This window comes from Condylostylus longicornis, unplaced genomic scaffold (genome assembly GCF_029603195.1).
Source record: "Condylostylus longicornis isolate FDR11 unplaced genomic scaffold, ASM2960319v2 ptg000017l, whole genome shotgun sequence".
In the NCBI taxonomy this organism is placed as follows: Eukaryota; Metazoa; Arthropoda; class Insecta; order Diptera; family Dolichopodidae; genus Condylostylus; species Condylostylus longicornis.
The window spans coordinates 2,983,766-3,002,909 of record NW_026577986.1 but is presented as its reverse complement, the minus strand read 5'-3'; the positions used below and the strand labels follow the sequence as shown (position 1 = coordinate 3,002,909).

The following is a 19,144-nucleotide window of genomic DNA, read 5'->3' as shown; positions in this document are numbered from 1 at the left end:
CCTGATCTTTCCAAAAAATTTATATGTTCATTGTTTTAATACGGGAAAATCATATATTAAATTTCAATGAAATCGGTTGATTATTTCTCTTTATATACACAAAAATGTATATTTGGCCCGTAGTAAACGCCCAGTTGCTGATGCCTGCTTTCTTCCAAAAGTTAGGAATTTTTGCGTATGATCGAGCAAAGCTTATATATGAAATTTCAAGTAAATCGGTTGAATACTTTCTTCAAAATGGTGAAAAATGTAAAATCGGCCCGCAAATCCGTTTTCGAGTCCTGATCTTTCCAAAAAATTTATATGTTCATTGTTTTAATACGAGGAGTTCATATATTAAATTTCAATGAAATCGGTTGATTATTTCTCTTTATATACACAAAAATGTATATTTGGCCCGTAGTAAACGTCTAGTTGCCGATGCCTGATTTCTTCCAAAACATACGAATTTTTGCGGACGGTCGAGCTGAGGTTATATATAAAATTTCAAGTAATTCGGTTGAATATTTTCTTCAAAATGTTCAAAAATGTAAAACAGGCCCGCTAAAAAGTGCAGTTCCCGAGGCCTGATATATACCAAAAGTTGATCGATCCGTGCCATGGTGGAAACAAACTTACATGTAAAATTTCATCAAAATCGGTTCAGCCGAACTTGAGATACACGCGTGCACACACAGACCGACAGACCGACAGACCGACAGACCGACAGGTTGCTAAAAATAGTTTATTTACACTTCCCTATTATGGAGAAGTACGTTCCCACCGAAAACTCGATATGCAAAATTTGTTGCCATCACATAACCTACCTATTGTTTACACAATACGGTCGGTAAAAATAAAGAAAAAAAACAGAGAACAGGACAAAATGAAAAAGAGGAGAAACAGCAAAACTTCGTCAAAATATAAGAAAATATAAGAAAAGACACACACACGAAAAACAACAATAACAGCAACACGAGAACAATAATAATAAACAAACAGCAACAGCGACAAAAATACTCAATGTACAAATATAAAGAGGAAAAATAGTAAAAGAAAATGGAGTGAAAAAACGACAACAACAGCTCATATTGCAAAAAATATAGGACAACAGGATATTCTTTTAATGTTGATTGCAATGATGATAATGATGACATCTCTAGTAATGATAATAGTATGCTATTGGTCTATGTACCATTTTTACTGACAACAATAACAATAATGATTATGATGATGAATGTTTCATTATTATTACTATATATACAATATGGATGTATAACCATTTACATTTTATTTAATCAACATACACACATACAACATACGTTATTACATAAAATAATATTACTACAGAATACTTAAGTAAATCTTGTCAAAGTTAAAGGAAAAACCAAAAAAAAAAAAAAAAAACAAAACACATATTTATTTCAAATCCATCGTAATACCAATGTTGAGGACTTTAAAGACCCGTTGACGATCTGACATTTATTCGTTGTCATTCATTTTAGAAAGCAAAGTAATGGCAAGCTTTCAAAAAATTTGTTAAGAATTTCTGTTTTTCTCTTTTTCTTTCTCTCGCCCTTTTCTTGCTTTCTCTGTTTTGTTTTGTTACGATGTGTTCTCCTTTAAAGATAAGAACAATTATAATCTGAAGGTGGTTATTTACTTCATATAGGGAATTAAGGTATACATAAATAAATCAGCAACGTAAAAATATTATGAAAAGTATATGGAAAAAAAATTCTTTGCACATAATTTTGCAACAAAACGACTTTACAAGAAATTATTAGTTAAGAAGGACAAAGTAGAGCAGAATCTTTTGATTAAATTGATTATCCTATATACTCGTATGATGTTGTATATCATAACAAACACAAATGAATACTTCTAAATATAAAATAGTTTTATATATTTTATATTTTTAATTTAATTTATCAACACGTAATTTTGAAATCAAATAATTGTGGGACATGCACAATTAAAATTTAATTATCAGGAAAAAAATAAAAATGCTGTATTAAATTTAAGAGAAAATTTTAAATTGAAGTTAAGTAAATTGTTTAAAAAAATTTTATACGTGAAAACGTAATTTATTACCGGAAATTTGATGTAAAATTTTAACCAGATTTCATTCAGAAATCAGTTTGCAGCTTATTTATTTGAAAAAGTATAACAATTTCCAAAGATTTCTATTCAATTTCCAAAGTAAAATGCTAACAATATATCTTTTATTAAAATACCTTGATTTTGAACTTTCATCTAACTGATTAGACATGTAATTCATCTTAGATATATGATTAAAATTTTTCTTACATTATCGTACCCTAAAAGTATGCAATGTGAATGTGAAGGAGGTAATTCAAATATTGACAATATTACAAATAAAACCTTTCTTTTTCTAAAAAATTATTTATTAAATTATAATATGTTATTTATGAAAGATTTCACACTTATTTATGAATTTATCGAGTTCATTTAAGTAAGAATTTTTAGTAGTGTTTCTCAGAAAATGCCTATTCAAATACGATTTAACATAACTGAGGAGATTTATGTACGTATTAGAAACAAAATAACTATTTTAACTGTTCAAAATTCCTTAAACAGGTATATGCCTTCTAATTAACTATTGAATTTTACTATAGTTAGCTTGTAATTGTAAAATATCTAAAAATAAATTTTTGATTTGTTATAGTAAAATTAATTTTAATAAACAATTGTACATTTGTGTCAAAACAATTGTACATTATTTATTTCAAAAACAAAATATTCTCGGTTGGAAAAGTACTGAGATTTACAAAATTAAATTGAAATAAGAAAAATTTCACAGTATTATTATTCAATTTTAAAAACAATTTCTGAATCGAATAATTTTGACCATATTACCTAATATATAATTAGTTAGTTTGAAAACGTTTAATTTGTATAGGGTATTATTTAAATTTATTCAAATTTTTCAAAGGCTACGTTTCAATTTAATAACAATTTCCATTAAATTTAAATATAACTTGAATAGAATCTGTTTCTTGAAACACAATCTCTACATTAAATATAGAAAATAATAAAATATTTTAAACTAAATATGTGAAAACCTATATACGCATAAATAATAATAATAAATAAATTTCCAAAAATTTAGTTTAAAATAAAATAAGAAAACAATCTTTTAATAATAAAATAACATTCTTTAAAATATTTTATTTAATTGTCTATATGTATTTGTAATAAACTTCTTATATAAATCTTTTATAAATTAATTTTAATTTCAAAAATATTCTAGTACAATAAATAACAGAGAATTTTTCACATAATATACTCATTTCTGGGTGAATGCATGCCTGTGTGTTACTATAAAATAAATTATAAATCAACAAAGTCTCTTTCTCTCTCTATCTCTCTCTCTAATATTCTATTAAATTTCATTATGTTAAGTAAATTTTAAATACTGGTATACTTTACAGTCATTGTATATTTACTGTAATAGAAACACAAAATATTGTGGTAAATTTTATGTATTGTAAAATTTTAAGAGGTCATCATTACATTAGTATACAAAATATAAATTCCTTATTACTTGTATTTTTATATCTACTTTAGATATACATACATATTTGAATCATACACATATGTATGTGTATAATATTCGGTTGCCTTATTTATTTGCTACATAGTTTTCATATAGCCAGTTAAATATACGGTATACTCTATTATAATTATATATTTAATTTTATATGGATTTATTTTATTTCAAAATAGAATGGTTTATGGTTTTTAATAATATTTTACTTTACAAAAAATATAGACTAATAATATTACAGTAATATTGTAAACTAAACATATTTTTCGAAAGATAATATCAAAAATTTCAAATTATTTTTAAAAAGAAAATTGAAAAATACGTTCAAAAAGATTTCAAAAAAAGGAAATTATTGTACAAGGATTTTCGTTTTCTCGCATAAATAATGTGAACATTTGATAGCTTCTATTTTGGAATAGATTGAAGATCTTATAAAGTTAAAAGTATAACATTAAAAGTTTAAATATTTTATTAATTAAAATTTTTTTTTGATTTGACCTATTTTAAAAGTTGTTGTTGTGTACTTACAATGCAAAATATACAAAAAATTAATCCTTTGCATACTTACAATATAACAAGTTTTAATGAGAAGTAGGACAATGGCCTGATATTCCTAAAAAATTTCAATTTTCCAATAAATCGATTTTAAACAATTAAAAAAAAGAAACTAATCTTACCCGAATTAAATAAACTAAAGATTTCAAAGGTTGCATTCTAACTCTAATTTTTTACTGACCGTGGCTCAACAATATTCCAACAAAATTCAGATAGGATTTCAAGCGATTTGGAAACCAGTCTGAAATTGACCCGTGTGAAATATAAGAACTGTTTTTGCATTACTTAACTAAAGTAACTAATCATTGCAGCAATTTAGGCGCTCAGTACAGTAGTGACCTACTTTCAAAAGTGACAAAGTGAAATGTAAAATAAATTTATGTCAAAATAGAGTGAAAAGAGGAGTATTTTGAAAACATATAACAATTCTTTAGGCCACTACAGTTCTATTGAACATAAAAATTTATTTTTGCAAAATTGTTGGATAGATGAATAGAAATATTATAAATAAATATTGATAGAATTAATAAATATTAAGTCCTTTTATTATTTTTGATTGTGGTTTTTTTAGCATTTTCTCAAATTAAGGAAATATGTAAGAAATTTTTCAAAATTAAAATTGTTTAAGGCTCAGTGGGAAACGACATTGGAGAAAAATAGAGGGAGTCTATTAGAGACAGTATTGGTACAATGTAATTTCCAAGTGGAAAATATGCCCCTTGTACTATTGGACAAACTTTATAAATTTACTGGATAAATATATACAAATATCGAAATATTCGAGGGAAATTTGTAATACTAAAAGTAAAATACCTTGAAATGAGTCGGTGTTTTTGTCACGGCAAACACAAAAAAACCAGCTCTCTATAAAATGCTTAACAATCTTTTTATAAAGCAATTGCAAATATTAATGGTTGTAAATCATAAAGCGAGTGAGTAATGGAAGTCAAGATAAGACTTTCGTTCTAAATTCTATGAGTTAATCAATAATTATAAATCATTCAACATTTCATATTTACCATGAATAATAAACTTTTATTTTATAAAAATTATCAAAATATTTCAAATAAGTAACAATTTTAAAAGAGTAAGTAATTTCAATTTATATCAATTATTCAAAATCATTGAAATTTTTAGAATAAAAAACTAAAAAAAAAATATTTTAAGTAAAAAGTTAAATAAAAGGATATTAATTACACAATATCCTTTATAGTTTATTTATGTATAAAAAAAAAAACTATATTTTTAATAATCTAGTTTATTTAAAATGTGATCTAATTAAAAATTAATATGCCCATTTTTTTTTTTGTAAAAAAAATAATTTTGCAATAGAAAATTAAGGACTTTCTAATTTCTCATTCAATTTAATAACTAAAAAAGTTTTCTTTTTGTTAAAAATTATGTCAATATAAAATTATTTGGATAAATAATTTTAAAAAGTATACAAACATTATAAAATTTAAATTAACATGTAAAAAACATTTTGAAAAAAAAATAACTTTAAACAGAGTAATTAAAATACAAAAATGGCTTTATAATTTATTTGTAAAACGAATCACATTTACCTTATAATAATCTAATTTCAAATAATTTGATAACAAGTATTAAACTATCAACAAAGAATGAACTAAATAAATTACTAGATAAATTACAAAAATATTAATAATTCAATAAACTTACAAATTTTTATATTTGTGATAATTCGGAGAGAATTATAATTCGAAACGGTCTAAAAAAACGGCTTCCAGTTTATATTATTACGGTAGGTTCGTCAGATACTAAGTAAACTCAATGACATCAGAAACTGGTTCATGGTTATTTACAATAATCATGCACCAGCCCTATTCTCCTCCTAGGAGCGAACACTCAAAAAAAAATATTACTACATTTGCTAAAGTTTTGCATGCTCCTAGTTATAAAAACTGGTAGAAATCGGGATAGTGCGAAAAAATAGCATTTTCTGTCATGTTTTATTGCACTGAAATATTAACATTAGTTGATATTTTTTTATCTGATGCTGCTAAAAAATACAAGCCGTTTTCGTTACTGAGAGCCATATATCATTGTCGATACAGCATAAAATTTTATTGTTTTCGCACTTATTTATTTCACTCAAGACTATGCAACTTGACTCTGTCAGATATGTATTATTAGTGTTACAGTCAGTGATTTTGCAAATATATAATTAAAATTTTACAGTTCTTATAGTTATTTATTTTATTGATAGCGATGTAATTTGGCTCTGTGTCTATATATTATGTATACTGCTGTTAGAGATTATTGCAAATGCAGCATTAAAATTTAATTGTATTAAGAAATATTTAAATCATAATACCAATCTAAGGTGGCTCTTTTAGCAACCTATTAGGTCTGTTTCAATTGGGGATTTTTGCAAATACAGTATTTAATTTTTACTACTTTTACAATTATTTATCACTATGGAAACAATGTAATATAACTCCATTACTTAAATAAAATGGACTATTCTGAAATGTGTTATAACTAAAAGAAGTGAAACTAGCAATAGCCTTTGGTTCATTATTAAATTTTTATTGATATACAAAATAAACATTTCACATAATCAAATTATTTGGTTGTTTAATATTTTTCATATACTAAGTTTAACATTTTTTTCTTCTTAAACAATAATCCTTATAAATATGAATTACGTATTTAAGTGAGAGTTTTGCTTAATAACGTTTGTGTTTTTAAAACTTTTCGCAAAGCGCTGAGCTTGATAAATCCAAAACTGGCAAAGATGACGTTGATTTGTCTTGCAATAACATAAGTATTTTACCACTATTTTCCAATGCAAAATGTGATATAGTAACACTGTCGCTTTCCACGATTTCAGTTGCGTAAGTATTTTCCGAAATACTTCCTGCTGATGGCGTTGAATACTGAAATATAATATACATTTTAAATTAATTACTGATGAAGAAATTTAATTCAATTAACAAAATATTTGTTTTCACCTGCATATTTTTATATTTTTTAACGAACTTATCCCAAAATATTGCTCTTATTCCTTGTTTTTAATTAAATTTAAGACTCCTTGATATTCCAAGTTCTCAAAAGCTTCTTGGTTTATGAAAAAGAAATAATATTATTAATATAACATATTACGTAATTCACTATATTATTATAAAACATCAATTAAGTTATATAAAAAGAAATAATACTTATATTTTAAAAATTTTTAACATTTTTTAATTGCACAATATTATTGCGCACTATAAACGTGTCCGCTTATGTTTCTGATTCTAAAAAAACTAAAAATCTGATCTAACCTTTATATATTTTTGGATAAAAAAAGAACGGGATTATTAACATTTACTTGTATTTGCAACAATTTAAACAATTGCTGTCACGTTTATCACTGCAATGGAATGTTACGTTTTATTTCGAGAATTTGATAAAAGAACAAAAGGTAATGAACGAATGTATTACCAGCATTTTATTTTAGCCTTTACAGTGATGTTTTTTACAGCATCACAAAAAATATAACTGTCACAGCTATGAGCTCGTATAATTAAAGCTGTAATATTGTTAGTTACACATGTAATGTTGCAATATTAATAAACTAATTTTAGCACAATTTCTTATAGCTAAAGGAGCTATGTTTTTTTGTAAGGATGCAGAAAAACATGGACATAACAGCCAAAATAAAATACTGATATGATAATAATATATACATATATCTTACATATACATATATATGTTCAATTATAATAACTCCATACTCATATTCACCTTAAGATTAATGATATGTTTTTTTTTTTAATTAAAATTTGTAAATTTTACTTACTTACCTTCAAAAATAGGTTTTAATGAGCTATGTAAGTCCCTATTCTTCCAAAATATTTTTTACAAAATTATCCATTTTTACTGCATTTAATTTTTTATTTTAAATTTTTTTTTTACCTTAACTTTCACACTTAACTTGCGTATAGTCCAATCGAAATATTTGAACTACTTCTTACGCATAATACTGCAAATTTAATATAGCATTCTCGTTGTAGATTTTATATATACATATAGAAAAAGACAGCTGTATAATTGGCCAAATCCTCAGCATATATTTTAGCTATTACAGCAATTTTGTATTACTGTATAAACAAACAGTGAGAGTTGTGAGTGAATATGTTCTATTGCAAAAACAGTCATAATATTTAGCTTAATTTTCAATACAACGCAGTAATTTTAGAAATGTTTTGTTTGTCATGTACATATGTAGAATCTCATAGGGGCAGTAAAAAATGTAGTCATAAAATCTAGCTACATTTTACATGTCTTAAATCAGCTATGTATATCACTACAGAATAAATATGTATTCCATATGGAGGCAGAAATATTGTTAATTTTGTTATTTTTTTTAGCAACTTCAGATATAAAATTGTAGTTATGTTTTTTGGCTACGGAAATAGTGATCATTTTTTTCAGTGAAGTAGAATAAAAAAAAAAGAATTATATTATACTTAATATTTTGTTTCCAAACTACATTATTATACACTTAAGGACATCTTTTTATAAAACTACAAAGTCTACACTTTTAAGTTAAATTTTTAACAAATTTAAATTAAAAATATTCGTGTGCCTACTCCGATTACATTTACACAAATTTTGATATAAAAAACTAAAAAAACTTAAAAAAATAAACTTCCGTTTCGAAAAAAATCTTACAAATCGGCTCCTGTCCAAAAGCCGTTAATTTACCAAGTCGCAAAATGGGAATTTTTTTATTAACATTTCTATAATATGCAGGATTTTCTTAAAAATAGCTGAGTATGTCAAAATCGCAAAAAAAAATTTTTAGATTCAACAAACACAACACTGGAATGAAAAACTAACAGTAATTTGTTTTAGTCGAACTAAAGATTTAACGAATTCAACTATTATGTATTTTAAAATTTCTTTGTAACTGTCTTCTCATCCTAAATTTATGCAATAAATAATTGCTTCTATGTTATTTAATATTGGTAAGTGTAGGAATTTAACAAAAATTTTTCTCACTAATAATATTCAATTGAATGAGAATAAAATAATTGAGAAAGTCGATTATTAAAAAAATTAAATTATTAAAGATTTTTGTAATTAATTATGGAAATTTTTCATTCACAAAAACTGTTCATTTTACAATAATATTTTACAATAAGACTTGTAAAATTTAATTGTATATAAAAAAAACTTTTAGAATGGTTAAGCCTGCCAACTCATTACATAAGTATGAATTCTATACTATTTAATAAGAAAATAATATAGAAATATAATTGTAATAAAATGATGTCTGAACTCATTTAAAAACATTCAAAAAGTTTTTTATTCAAATATACCTACATATAATTTCTATTACCTTTTGTTATAGCACAATATGTTGTAGGTGTAATTTGAATCCTACATTAATTTATATGTATAATGTGTAAAGATGTGCCTATATGTAATTATTATAAATAGTTTAGTATCCTTTTCGTAATATTCATATAAATATAATACTTATTAATTCATATTTTGAATAAGACATTAAATGGGAAAACAAAGTAAAATTTCGTATAAGTTTTGCAACTTCTTAATTTCATATTCCATAATCAACTCATTTAATAAGAATCGATTTTTGGTTTTTGGTTTTGTAAAATTAAGTTCTGAATCCAAGCATGTCTATGTACATAATATATCTTTATGTTTTCCGGAACCTAGATAAGTACGTATTTCAGACTTGATGTGACGTGTGGTACATTATTATTTTTCTAATAAAAATCATTTCTAATGATTGGGAGCAAAACGCTTGAAAAACCGTCTACAAAATGATCGACATGCTAATTTTTTTTTTATTAAAAAGCGTAAGTGCTGTTTTGTATATACGTAACCCAGTTAAAAGTCAGTATCGGCACAATATGAAATTTTAAAATTCAAAAAAAAATTAAAAAAAAAATCTTGATCGACTTGAATAGCTTTTTAATATGCAATATTCTTATTTAACTCTGTTTATATCCGTACGAACGTATGTTCGAAGAGTATATTAAATTTACCACTAAGAAATAATGGTCCCAGATATAGACCCAAGATATATGTTTTTGATCAGCGTCGAATTTCGAATGGGTTTGACGACGTCTGTCCGTCTGCTCATCCGTCCAAAAGATAATTTAAAAACTAACTGAGCTAAGTTCACCAAATTTTCACAACCGATTTATTATAGTCAATGCTATAGAACCCCATTTAAATTGAATATAATTGTGGTATTAGTTCAGCTGCGATACAACTTCAAAAATTTTTTTGTCTGTATATCAAAAATTAAAGATGCTTTTGTATTAAAATTTGGGAAAAGCAAACATATTATTAGGGTCATTATGTTTGATTAAAAGTAGTTTGCATAGTTTTAAAAATTTGCACAAGTAAATATGTTATTAAAGCTATCGTGTTTCATAAAAGCCGTTGAAATTTCTGAACTGCTTGTGCTAGCTGCCATACAACGAAATAAGCTTAATTGTTCATAACTAAGAAACTTTACACAAAGCAAAAATTTTGTAAAAATAAATTTGGTGATGTGGGCATCATTTTCAGTAAAACTCTTTTGGATTTTATGGGTTTATATGGTATATAAAACTAGCACATATGTATAAAATAGCTGTACACATATTTTAAAAAGCAAGAGGTTGAATGAAACTGTATGTCAATTATCTCCGACATTTCAAATAATTTTTTCTTGCGGGTGTCACAGAGTTGACACGGTCAACTATTCTATTCTAGTCTTTAATTAAAGCTAAACATATGCAATATAGACTCCGAGCTTTACAATCACTTTTATCGAAAAAAAAAATAAAAATCTCTTTACATAATAACCATTTCTCTTTAAAAATAAAAAATAATACCAAAAGTATAGAAAATTCAACAAAAATATATAAAAAAAAAAATACTCTTAAACATCCTTTTATTCATGATCCCAGGGGTGTATTTTGTAAATATGTTTAGGGTATAAAGTACATTATGTGAAAATTATTTTACTTCTTTTTTCTTATTTTAGTTATAATAATTTTATTAGTTTAATACACACAACAACCCTCTATACCTATGCTTTAATATTTTTTAATATTTTTATTTTTCATTCGAAAAACGAAAACTATTTATAAAACTAGTTGTTTGTTCATGTGTGTTTTGGGTATTTTACAAGAGTATTGATTAAAAATTTTCAAAAAAAAAAAAATTTCATTAGTAAACAAACAAGAAAAATTTGAAAACAAATTAAGGCAAACATTTCTTTAAAAATCCTAAAATAATAATAAAATATACATACATACTTATATAAATTCAACTTGAACAAGAAAATTTATTGTAAGGATAATAGTTTAATGGGTAAAAGAAATCACTAATATATAAACATATTTAATATACATACGTTTGTAGAACATACATTTAGTTAAAAATTTATTGTGTATAATTTGAGTTTTTTTTAGTTTTCGAAGAATGCAAATTTTTTTTTTGTTTTAATTTTAAAATACTCAATAAAAGGAAAAATACATACACACATAAAAAAGGTATAATATCAAAGAAAAACGGAAAAAATTATAATGCTAATAAAAATGTTAGTTAAAAATTTATGAATCTTTGGGGAGGACAAATTTCAATAAAAAATAGGATAACAGACAAAAATTTTTTAAGAATTTAATTTTAAAATAATTCTTAAAAAATAATTCCATTTATACAGGGTTAAGGTGGCAAATAATATGAAAGATGATTCTTTGATCAATTTTCAGAAGCATAATTGTATGAGTGTGAGGGAGGGGGAGCAGATATACACGTTTTTGAGCTGTTACCTGTTGATGGCCCAAATCAAATTAATTGTAACACAGAAAATAAAGAGCAAATAATCGCTTGTGAAACAAGCTCTTGAAGGACAATCTGGTACTTTCTTTTCAACAAGCTGTGGCTCGAAAACGAGTATATCTGCACCCTTATTAATTTTTGCTGAAAATTGATCAAAGAATAATCTCTCAAAATTGCCACTTTATGCGAAACACCCTGTATATATATGTATCAGAGTCAAGACATTTATATTTGAATTTTTGCTCTTATACTTACATATTTTGAAAATTCTGTATAGTAGTCAAATATTGTAAATTATTTACGTTAAAAAATAAATGCAAAATATTTTGGGTTAGAAAATATTAAAAATATTTGATGGGCCTCAAATATGAACAGTTTAAGAATCTATAGTTAATAGGTACTCGTAGTAGATCTACGCATCATATATTTGTGTAATGAAAATTTATAATTTATCTAATCGTTATTGTAATAAAAACGCACTCAAGTGAATCTTAATTCATACATCCATATATAATATATATATATATTCTTGTACTACATACAACATTTAAATTTCTCTTCGACCACATCAAGTTTTTGGGAACATTATGTGTTATATATGTTTTAATTTCGGATAGGTTTAAATTATAGTATAATGAGTACAAATGTATATATATAGCAAGTGTTATATTGGTAGGCATTTATAGCCTTTAATATACATGCATATATAATAGTTATATCGACCTTTTATCTTTATCTGATAAGCATTCATCAACACATTTTCTATGCATATGTTGAAAATTTCTATTTAAAATATGATTATACACAATCTTATCACATACCTACAAATTATTTACATGTATATATGTATATATATACAGCTATTTACATATTCACTTATAATCTAGTATGTTTCCGTCATAAAATATAAAAGGATTACAATTACGTGAATAGAATGTGTAAAAAAAAATCATTTAATTCCAAAAACCAAATTTTATTTCTGTTTTTTTTATTAGACTTAGTGATAGAAAATGTTATATGAACATAGAAATTGAAAAATAGAGAAAGACAATAGTATAGAATTTGGAGTTTTCTATTGAAAGTGAAAACCAGCATAATGTTAGATGAATTTGAATTGATAATCTTAAACTTAAGTGTGGAATATAATTTGAGGTTACAAAAAAAATCAAAGAAATAAACAAAACATTAAATAAAAACCAAAAAAATCCTTTTTCAACGGTTTTCTTCAAAATTTGGTTTTTCTTTTTATTTCATCTATAAAAACCACACATAAAATATAAACGCATTAAATCGTAAACGCAATATTGAAATCAGGTTCACATGTGTGTATAAGTAGTGTATTAATAAATACTAAATACTTACATTGCTATTAGATTAAAAGTCGAAAGATTTAACAGGACTTTGACTTCAAAATTGTGGACATATGCAGTATATTACTCCGGTAATGCAGTATATTACCAATATTCCCAAATTGTATATGACTTAGAATTTAGAATGAAAAAAAATATAAATGCCTAGTGTACGTGATTTCGACTATTTACATACATACACACATGTATATTATTCAAAGAGTTGAAAATATTAGAGCTATTATTATTGCACTAAAAGAGCAATCAGTATTTTTAAATACTATTTTAAGCGTAATATGTGCCTATTGTCTTCGGTTTTCATGCCGTATTGTCTTCGAATGCCGTACTATCTAATTCAGGCATTAGAACTTCTTAGATTGAGAAAATATTTTTTTTTTTCTTATGACCTCTCTTCAACAAACACTCATATACCAACTGATGTGTTTTCTGCTTCTGTTATTTTATTTATACGGCGTTCCGCAATTTGAAGTAATAATCATTGTTGTCTTTATTATTTAGGAGGAATGGTTCTAAAACTGCTTCTATTTAAAAACTACAGTGTAGGGTTTTATGTCAAAATAATAACAATTCAATAACCCTAACAAATAATGAGTTTTAAAATAAAAATTATTTTTCATTTTATAAGTCATTTAAAATATAAAAATTAAATGGGTAGTTCCCGTTCCCATACAATTCTTCAATTTCATTTAAAACGAATTTAATTTTTTTCTCTTAATCAAAACAAATTTGTACATATGCATATGTACATATACACGCATGTTTATATAATAAATGAGATAACCAATGATTTGTGAATAATAAAGAGAATCCATAAACATTTTTGTAAAATATCTACAAATTTTTAAGTCAAATAATACTGTGGTAACGAGTAATAACATATTGAAATTAATTTTTGCGGTTTTTTTAATTTATGTGATTTAACCAATATTTGATTCAAATCTAGTTGGTGTTCGGTAATATTACTTCAAGTCAATAAAATTTTGTAGTTTTCTCTTATATTTAATCCCTACTAATTCTCTTATATTTAATCCCTAATTGTTTTACCTACTTAATTTAATTGTAATGACATGGTATGGAGTTTGTAACCACTTAAAGAAGTCGTCTCCGGTATAGACATTCTTGCTCAGCGTAAAGTTCTGCGTTGATTTAGCCATGTTCGTCCGTCCGTTCGATTGCACGATAAGTCAAAAAAGAATAATGAAATCAACACCAAAGTTGTTTCTTTTCTGACAAGGACGGCTCCTATTGTAATTGCATCAATTCGGACAACGGGTTTGGGTACCTGCCACACAACTTTAAAAGCAAATTTTAATTATTTGAGAAAATAACAAACTTAGGTTTATGAGACTTGGCAGTAGTTTCTATAGAATGATTTGACAAGTTTGAATGCTTGGTATACAACAATAAAAGTTAGCTATTTCAAAAACAAATTTTAAACTCAGATTGGCAAGGTGCAGGGTATAATTAGGTCGGTTTATACCGACTAAAATATTTTTACTTGTTTGAATTTATAATGTTTTTCGTTAAGCCACAGAATTACTACACGTAAATATCGCAGTCATATGTAAATATTTTGATAGTTGATATTTTTGGAGCTTTTGGAGAATAAAAGCTTTAATTTTTTTTTAAATTATTTTCTACTGATAATTTTTAGTATTTTCTATAAATTCAAGCATAAAGGCCTTATTATTCAGTTGTTTCCAGATCAGTTATACCATACACTTTGAAAAATATTTTGTAACTAAAATTTTGAAAATTTTTAAAAATTTTTTGAAACAAATTTCTTATGGCATATCGTGAAACAAACCGGTGCGAAAAATTTAAATTTTGCTAAGAAAAACCATTTAAATCATAATTTAAAAAAACCATTAATCACCAGTCAAATCCATTCAATAAAAATATTTCAAAATATCAAAAATGGATGGTATGCAATTAAATTATTAAAATTTGTCTAAAAAAGAAATTAAATATCATAGATTAAATTACATAAACATTTATATTCTATCTTTTAGATTCTACTCCAAGATTAGTAATTATAGAACAGCCTACTCCAACAACATATTTTCGAAATGAATCTGAAATCACAAATCATAAACATGGTTGGATTAAAAGTGCAAGAGACAACACAAAAGGCCCAACCGTAAAGCTTGTAGGATGTAACTCGAACGATGATGTTCTTATAACATGTAAACCATATTGCAGGAATGTTAATAATGAATTTGTAATTCATCCATATCGATTGGTGAAACATAATAGAACATCTTTAACTGATGTTGGAGCTATGGATCCCTACGAATGTGTTGTAACACATGAGAACGGTTATGAAGCGTAAGTTGGAAAATGTAAAATTTTTTTTTGGCCTAGCAATTTCATTAACAACCAAATTTATTTTAATCATTATATTTAAGTGAAATTCGAGCTTCAATAATGATCCCGTGCAAAGAATCATGTTACTTACGAAACGGATTTGGAATCACCAAAAAATTTCGCAGAAATCATGATTGCAATGTCGTTTTTTTATGTTTCAACGCATATAAATTTATAAATATGCAAAAAATGGACCAAATTGGTGAAAGTGTATATTCGGATGCTATTTATAATCAGAGTAAAAATTCACCTTGAAAATTATATTTTGTAATATGTTATTTAGAAGTTTCACTTCCTTTATGGAATCTCTAACATTTTGATCTTTAGTTGTTATCACATTGAATATGAAAAGTAAATTTTCTAGTCTATTTTTATTCTCGTTTATTTCGATAGCAGTCTTCACTGCATTTGAAATTGCATACCATTCAAAAAAAATGGAGAAATTTATATTTTTAAAATTTTAATAACAAAGTTACCTTTTATATCCAATTAAATATTTAATTATAATAATTGCAAAAGATCTTTGTAGCTTACCTGAAAATAAAAAAAGAAAAAGATTGTTATGAAAAAATATTAAATATTAAAAATTTTGTGGAAAATCTTTATAATTTTAAGAGTTCAAATTAGTGAAAATATTAAAATATCAGCATTACACACAACTTAATAATCAATAACTTTCATAGTTATACCTAGTATATCAAATAACTTTTATTTTTAGGACATCCAAACTAAAGAAGACGAAAAATTGTCAACATGAAACTAAAAAGTCGCAAAGAAAGAGAACCAACGTATAAATTAGTTCGTGAAATAGACAGAGGCAGCGGTTTTTTCCAATATCAAAAATACTGTAATCTTTTTTTAAATTTAAATTTTGGAAAATATTCGCAATTGATTGTATAAATAAAATTATTTAATTAGTTATTGAACGAAATTCTTATTCAAAACAAGAAAATCGGGACTCAATTGCACAAATCACCTTTTAGTTTTTTGTTAATTCATTAATATTTTGTCCCTTGGCTCAAACAAAACTTTTCAATATTTCGATTAATTGATTAAGTAAAAGTAGTGTGTGCAATAGGGCCCGGCACCTATAAAATTTAAGAAACTGTAAGAGTAATTGTTCATTTCATTTAAAAATATAAAAATTATTCTATTTTGGCCTCGAATTTGTTAATTAATAATAATATTAAGCAGCATTTTACTCTCACTATTCTTACACTCAAACAAAATTAAAAATAAACTATAAAAATAAAACCGGTTTTCCTTTTCTTTTACGATGTAATTTTCAATTACTTTATCAAAATATAAAAGTGGATGGAATCAAAGTTTAAAAAGTCAATTTAAACGAATATTAGCAGCGTTTCTAACTTCAATTACTATTACCTATATATAAAAACATTAAAAAACATAAATACATATATAGAAAACATGGAGAAACAAACGTTTAAAGAGAAATTGAAATGACAAGTATCAACATGACGGCACTTAAAAATTTATTTTAAAATATTTTGTAAAGTACAAAACAAAAAAATTTAAAAGAATATTTAAAGTAAGTAAAAAATAGAAAAAACGAAAAATGAAAAAATAACAATTACTTTAATTCAAATTCACACAAGGATAATAATATAAAGGATAATATAAAATTGAATATTGTTAAAGGAGTACAAGTATTAGAATAATAAAATGTAAAGACGTATTAGCATTATCCTTACACAAAATGCTAGATACGACGAGTATAAAAAGAAAACTATAATGTGAAGAATGAAATTAAGCAAAACGGAGAAATATATAAAGGATATTAAAGTTGGGAGAGATAATTTTTTTTTTCTTCAAGATAAAAACAAATCTTGGGAAGGGAAAAAAGTAAAAAGGAAATAAATTGAGTCATTGACAGGATTGAAAATGTCAGATAGACATCAGACAGTTGAAATTATTTCAAACACACAAACACAGATACATATATAAGTATATAAATCATTTAAAAATGAAATTTGACTGTGTTGTATAATTTTGTTGTATGCTTGTGTTTATGAGTGTGTGCATTATTAGAAAAATTTATTGGAAAAATTAAATTTTTCTTTTTTTTTTTGAAAAAATTAAAATCCCGAAAATTATTCAATCGTAAAACAACTATAAATCTTGATTACAATAACTCATTTCAAAATGCACAAATGAACTATAAATTTCCTATATAACATTCTTTATTTCTCTTTAACTAATAATAAGTTCTATATGCGTATATATCGAAATCTACATTGAATTTAAAGAGTTGTTTGATCAATGGAATCAATATTAAAATATATTGTTGTGGCAAACACATCTTATAAAAGGTGTTTCCGAGACTCAATGGTATTCCTGAAGTAGGATAATAAACGAATACAACTCGTTTTCGAGTTATGAGGCTTCACAATTGGACTTATTGAAAGTCGTTAAATTTTTATTGATTTACTGATAAAATTCAGGAAATATAACAGGCAAAGCCAACTTAGTATACTCATTTAAAAAAAAACATTAAAAATTTTAATTTTATAATTAGTAATATCTTTGACATTAAAAACGTCTTGGTACACCAATGTTACACTTGTGCAAGAAGAATTCCATGAGTTTTAATTTATAAAATGAATAAAGTTAATTATAAAATTGCAATGATATAAAATTACAAAAAAAAAAACAAAATTAAACTATAAAAGATTAGAATGCGAATTTTTTCTTTTTACTTAATTAAGAAGAAAAATAGATTTGTAATCTGATTTCTAAATTGATTGAAGAGTGAAGAATTTTACTTAAGTTTTTCGCTAACAAATAATTATACTGTTAAGTTTCATCAAAAATGGAAAATGAGAAATTCCCGTTCTCATTCAATTTTTAATTTTATATGAATAAAATTTGTGTTTACTTTATTAATCATTCTGATTCATAACTAAGTCGGATCGGACACCAATTAAAACAGAGAGAGAGAGAGAAAGAGAGCCAATTTAACGACCTTAGGAATAACAGTAATAAAAGTTTTATTATTTTTATTTAAGAATCACAATTACAAATACTTACAAAAACAAATGATTTGAGATTTTGTTAAAGTTTTAGAGAGAAATTTTTGTATGAGCTTTAAATTGAATTAAATTAATAATCAAGCTTTTGGAAAGTATAAATCTTCTCCGGAAAAATTTGTAAAATTTAATTTTTTTCTTAAATTTTCAATATTTTTTGAAATTTTTAGTTATAAGATTTAGAAAATAAAAATTTTTTAATTTGAATATTGAACTTAAGAATTTTTTTTTGGGTAAAAATTGAGTTGAATTTAATTTTATTATAAACAACATTTTATTTAATATGTAGAACACTGGAGAAAATTTTAAGTATACGCAGTTTCAATAAGCTATTGCAAAAAAGTTATTTGTAATGAATCAGGAACCTATATGAGGGTCTCAGAAGCAGAGTGGCGTAAGCCACAAATAAAAAAAAAAATTTTTTTTGCTGCAATCGG

At 24.8% G+C, this 19,144-nt stretch overlaps 1 protein-coding gene across 1 annotated transcript; it reads left to right on the top strand.

The window, feature by feature from the left end:
* The first annotated feature begins 7,489 nt into the window (after positions 1-7,489).
* LOC129606025 (uncharacterized) lies at positions 7,490-16,900 on the top strand. Its single transcript, XM_055516077.1, has 4 exons — positions 7,490-7,535; positions 15,306-15,621; positions 15,702-15,898; positions 16,379-16,900. The coding sequence occupies exons 1-4, from the start codon at positions 7,490-7,492 to the stop codon at positions 16,390-16,392; spliced, it is 573 nt and encodes a 190-aa protein (XP_055372052.1). The 3' UTR covers positions 16,393-16,900.
* The last annotated feature ends 2,244 nt before the right edge of the window (positions 16,901-19,144 follow it).

What these genes read in the sequence shown, in the direction of transcription:
- LOC129606025 (XM_055516077.1), top strand. Translation starts at nt 7,490, where the DNA reads ATGGAATGTTACGTTTTATTTCGAGAATTTGATAAAAGAACAAAAG. An exon ending in ATTTGATAAAAGAACAAAAG is followed by an intron (nt 7,536 to 15,305) that starts GTAATGAACGAA and finishes TCTATCTTTTAG; the next exon opens with ATTCTACTCCAAGATTAGTA. An exon ending in CATGAGAACGGTTATGAAGC is followed by an intron (nt 15,622 to 15,701) that starts GTAAGTTGGAAA and finishes ATTATATTTAAG; the next exon opens with TGAAATTCGAGCTTCAATAA.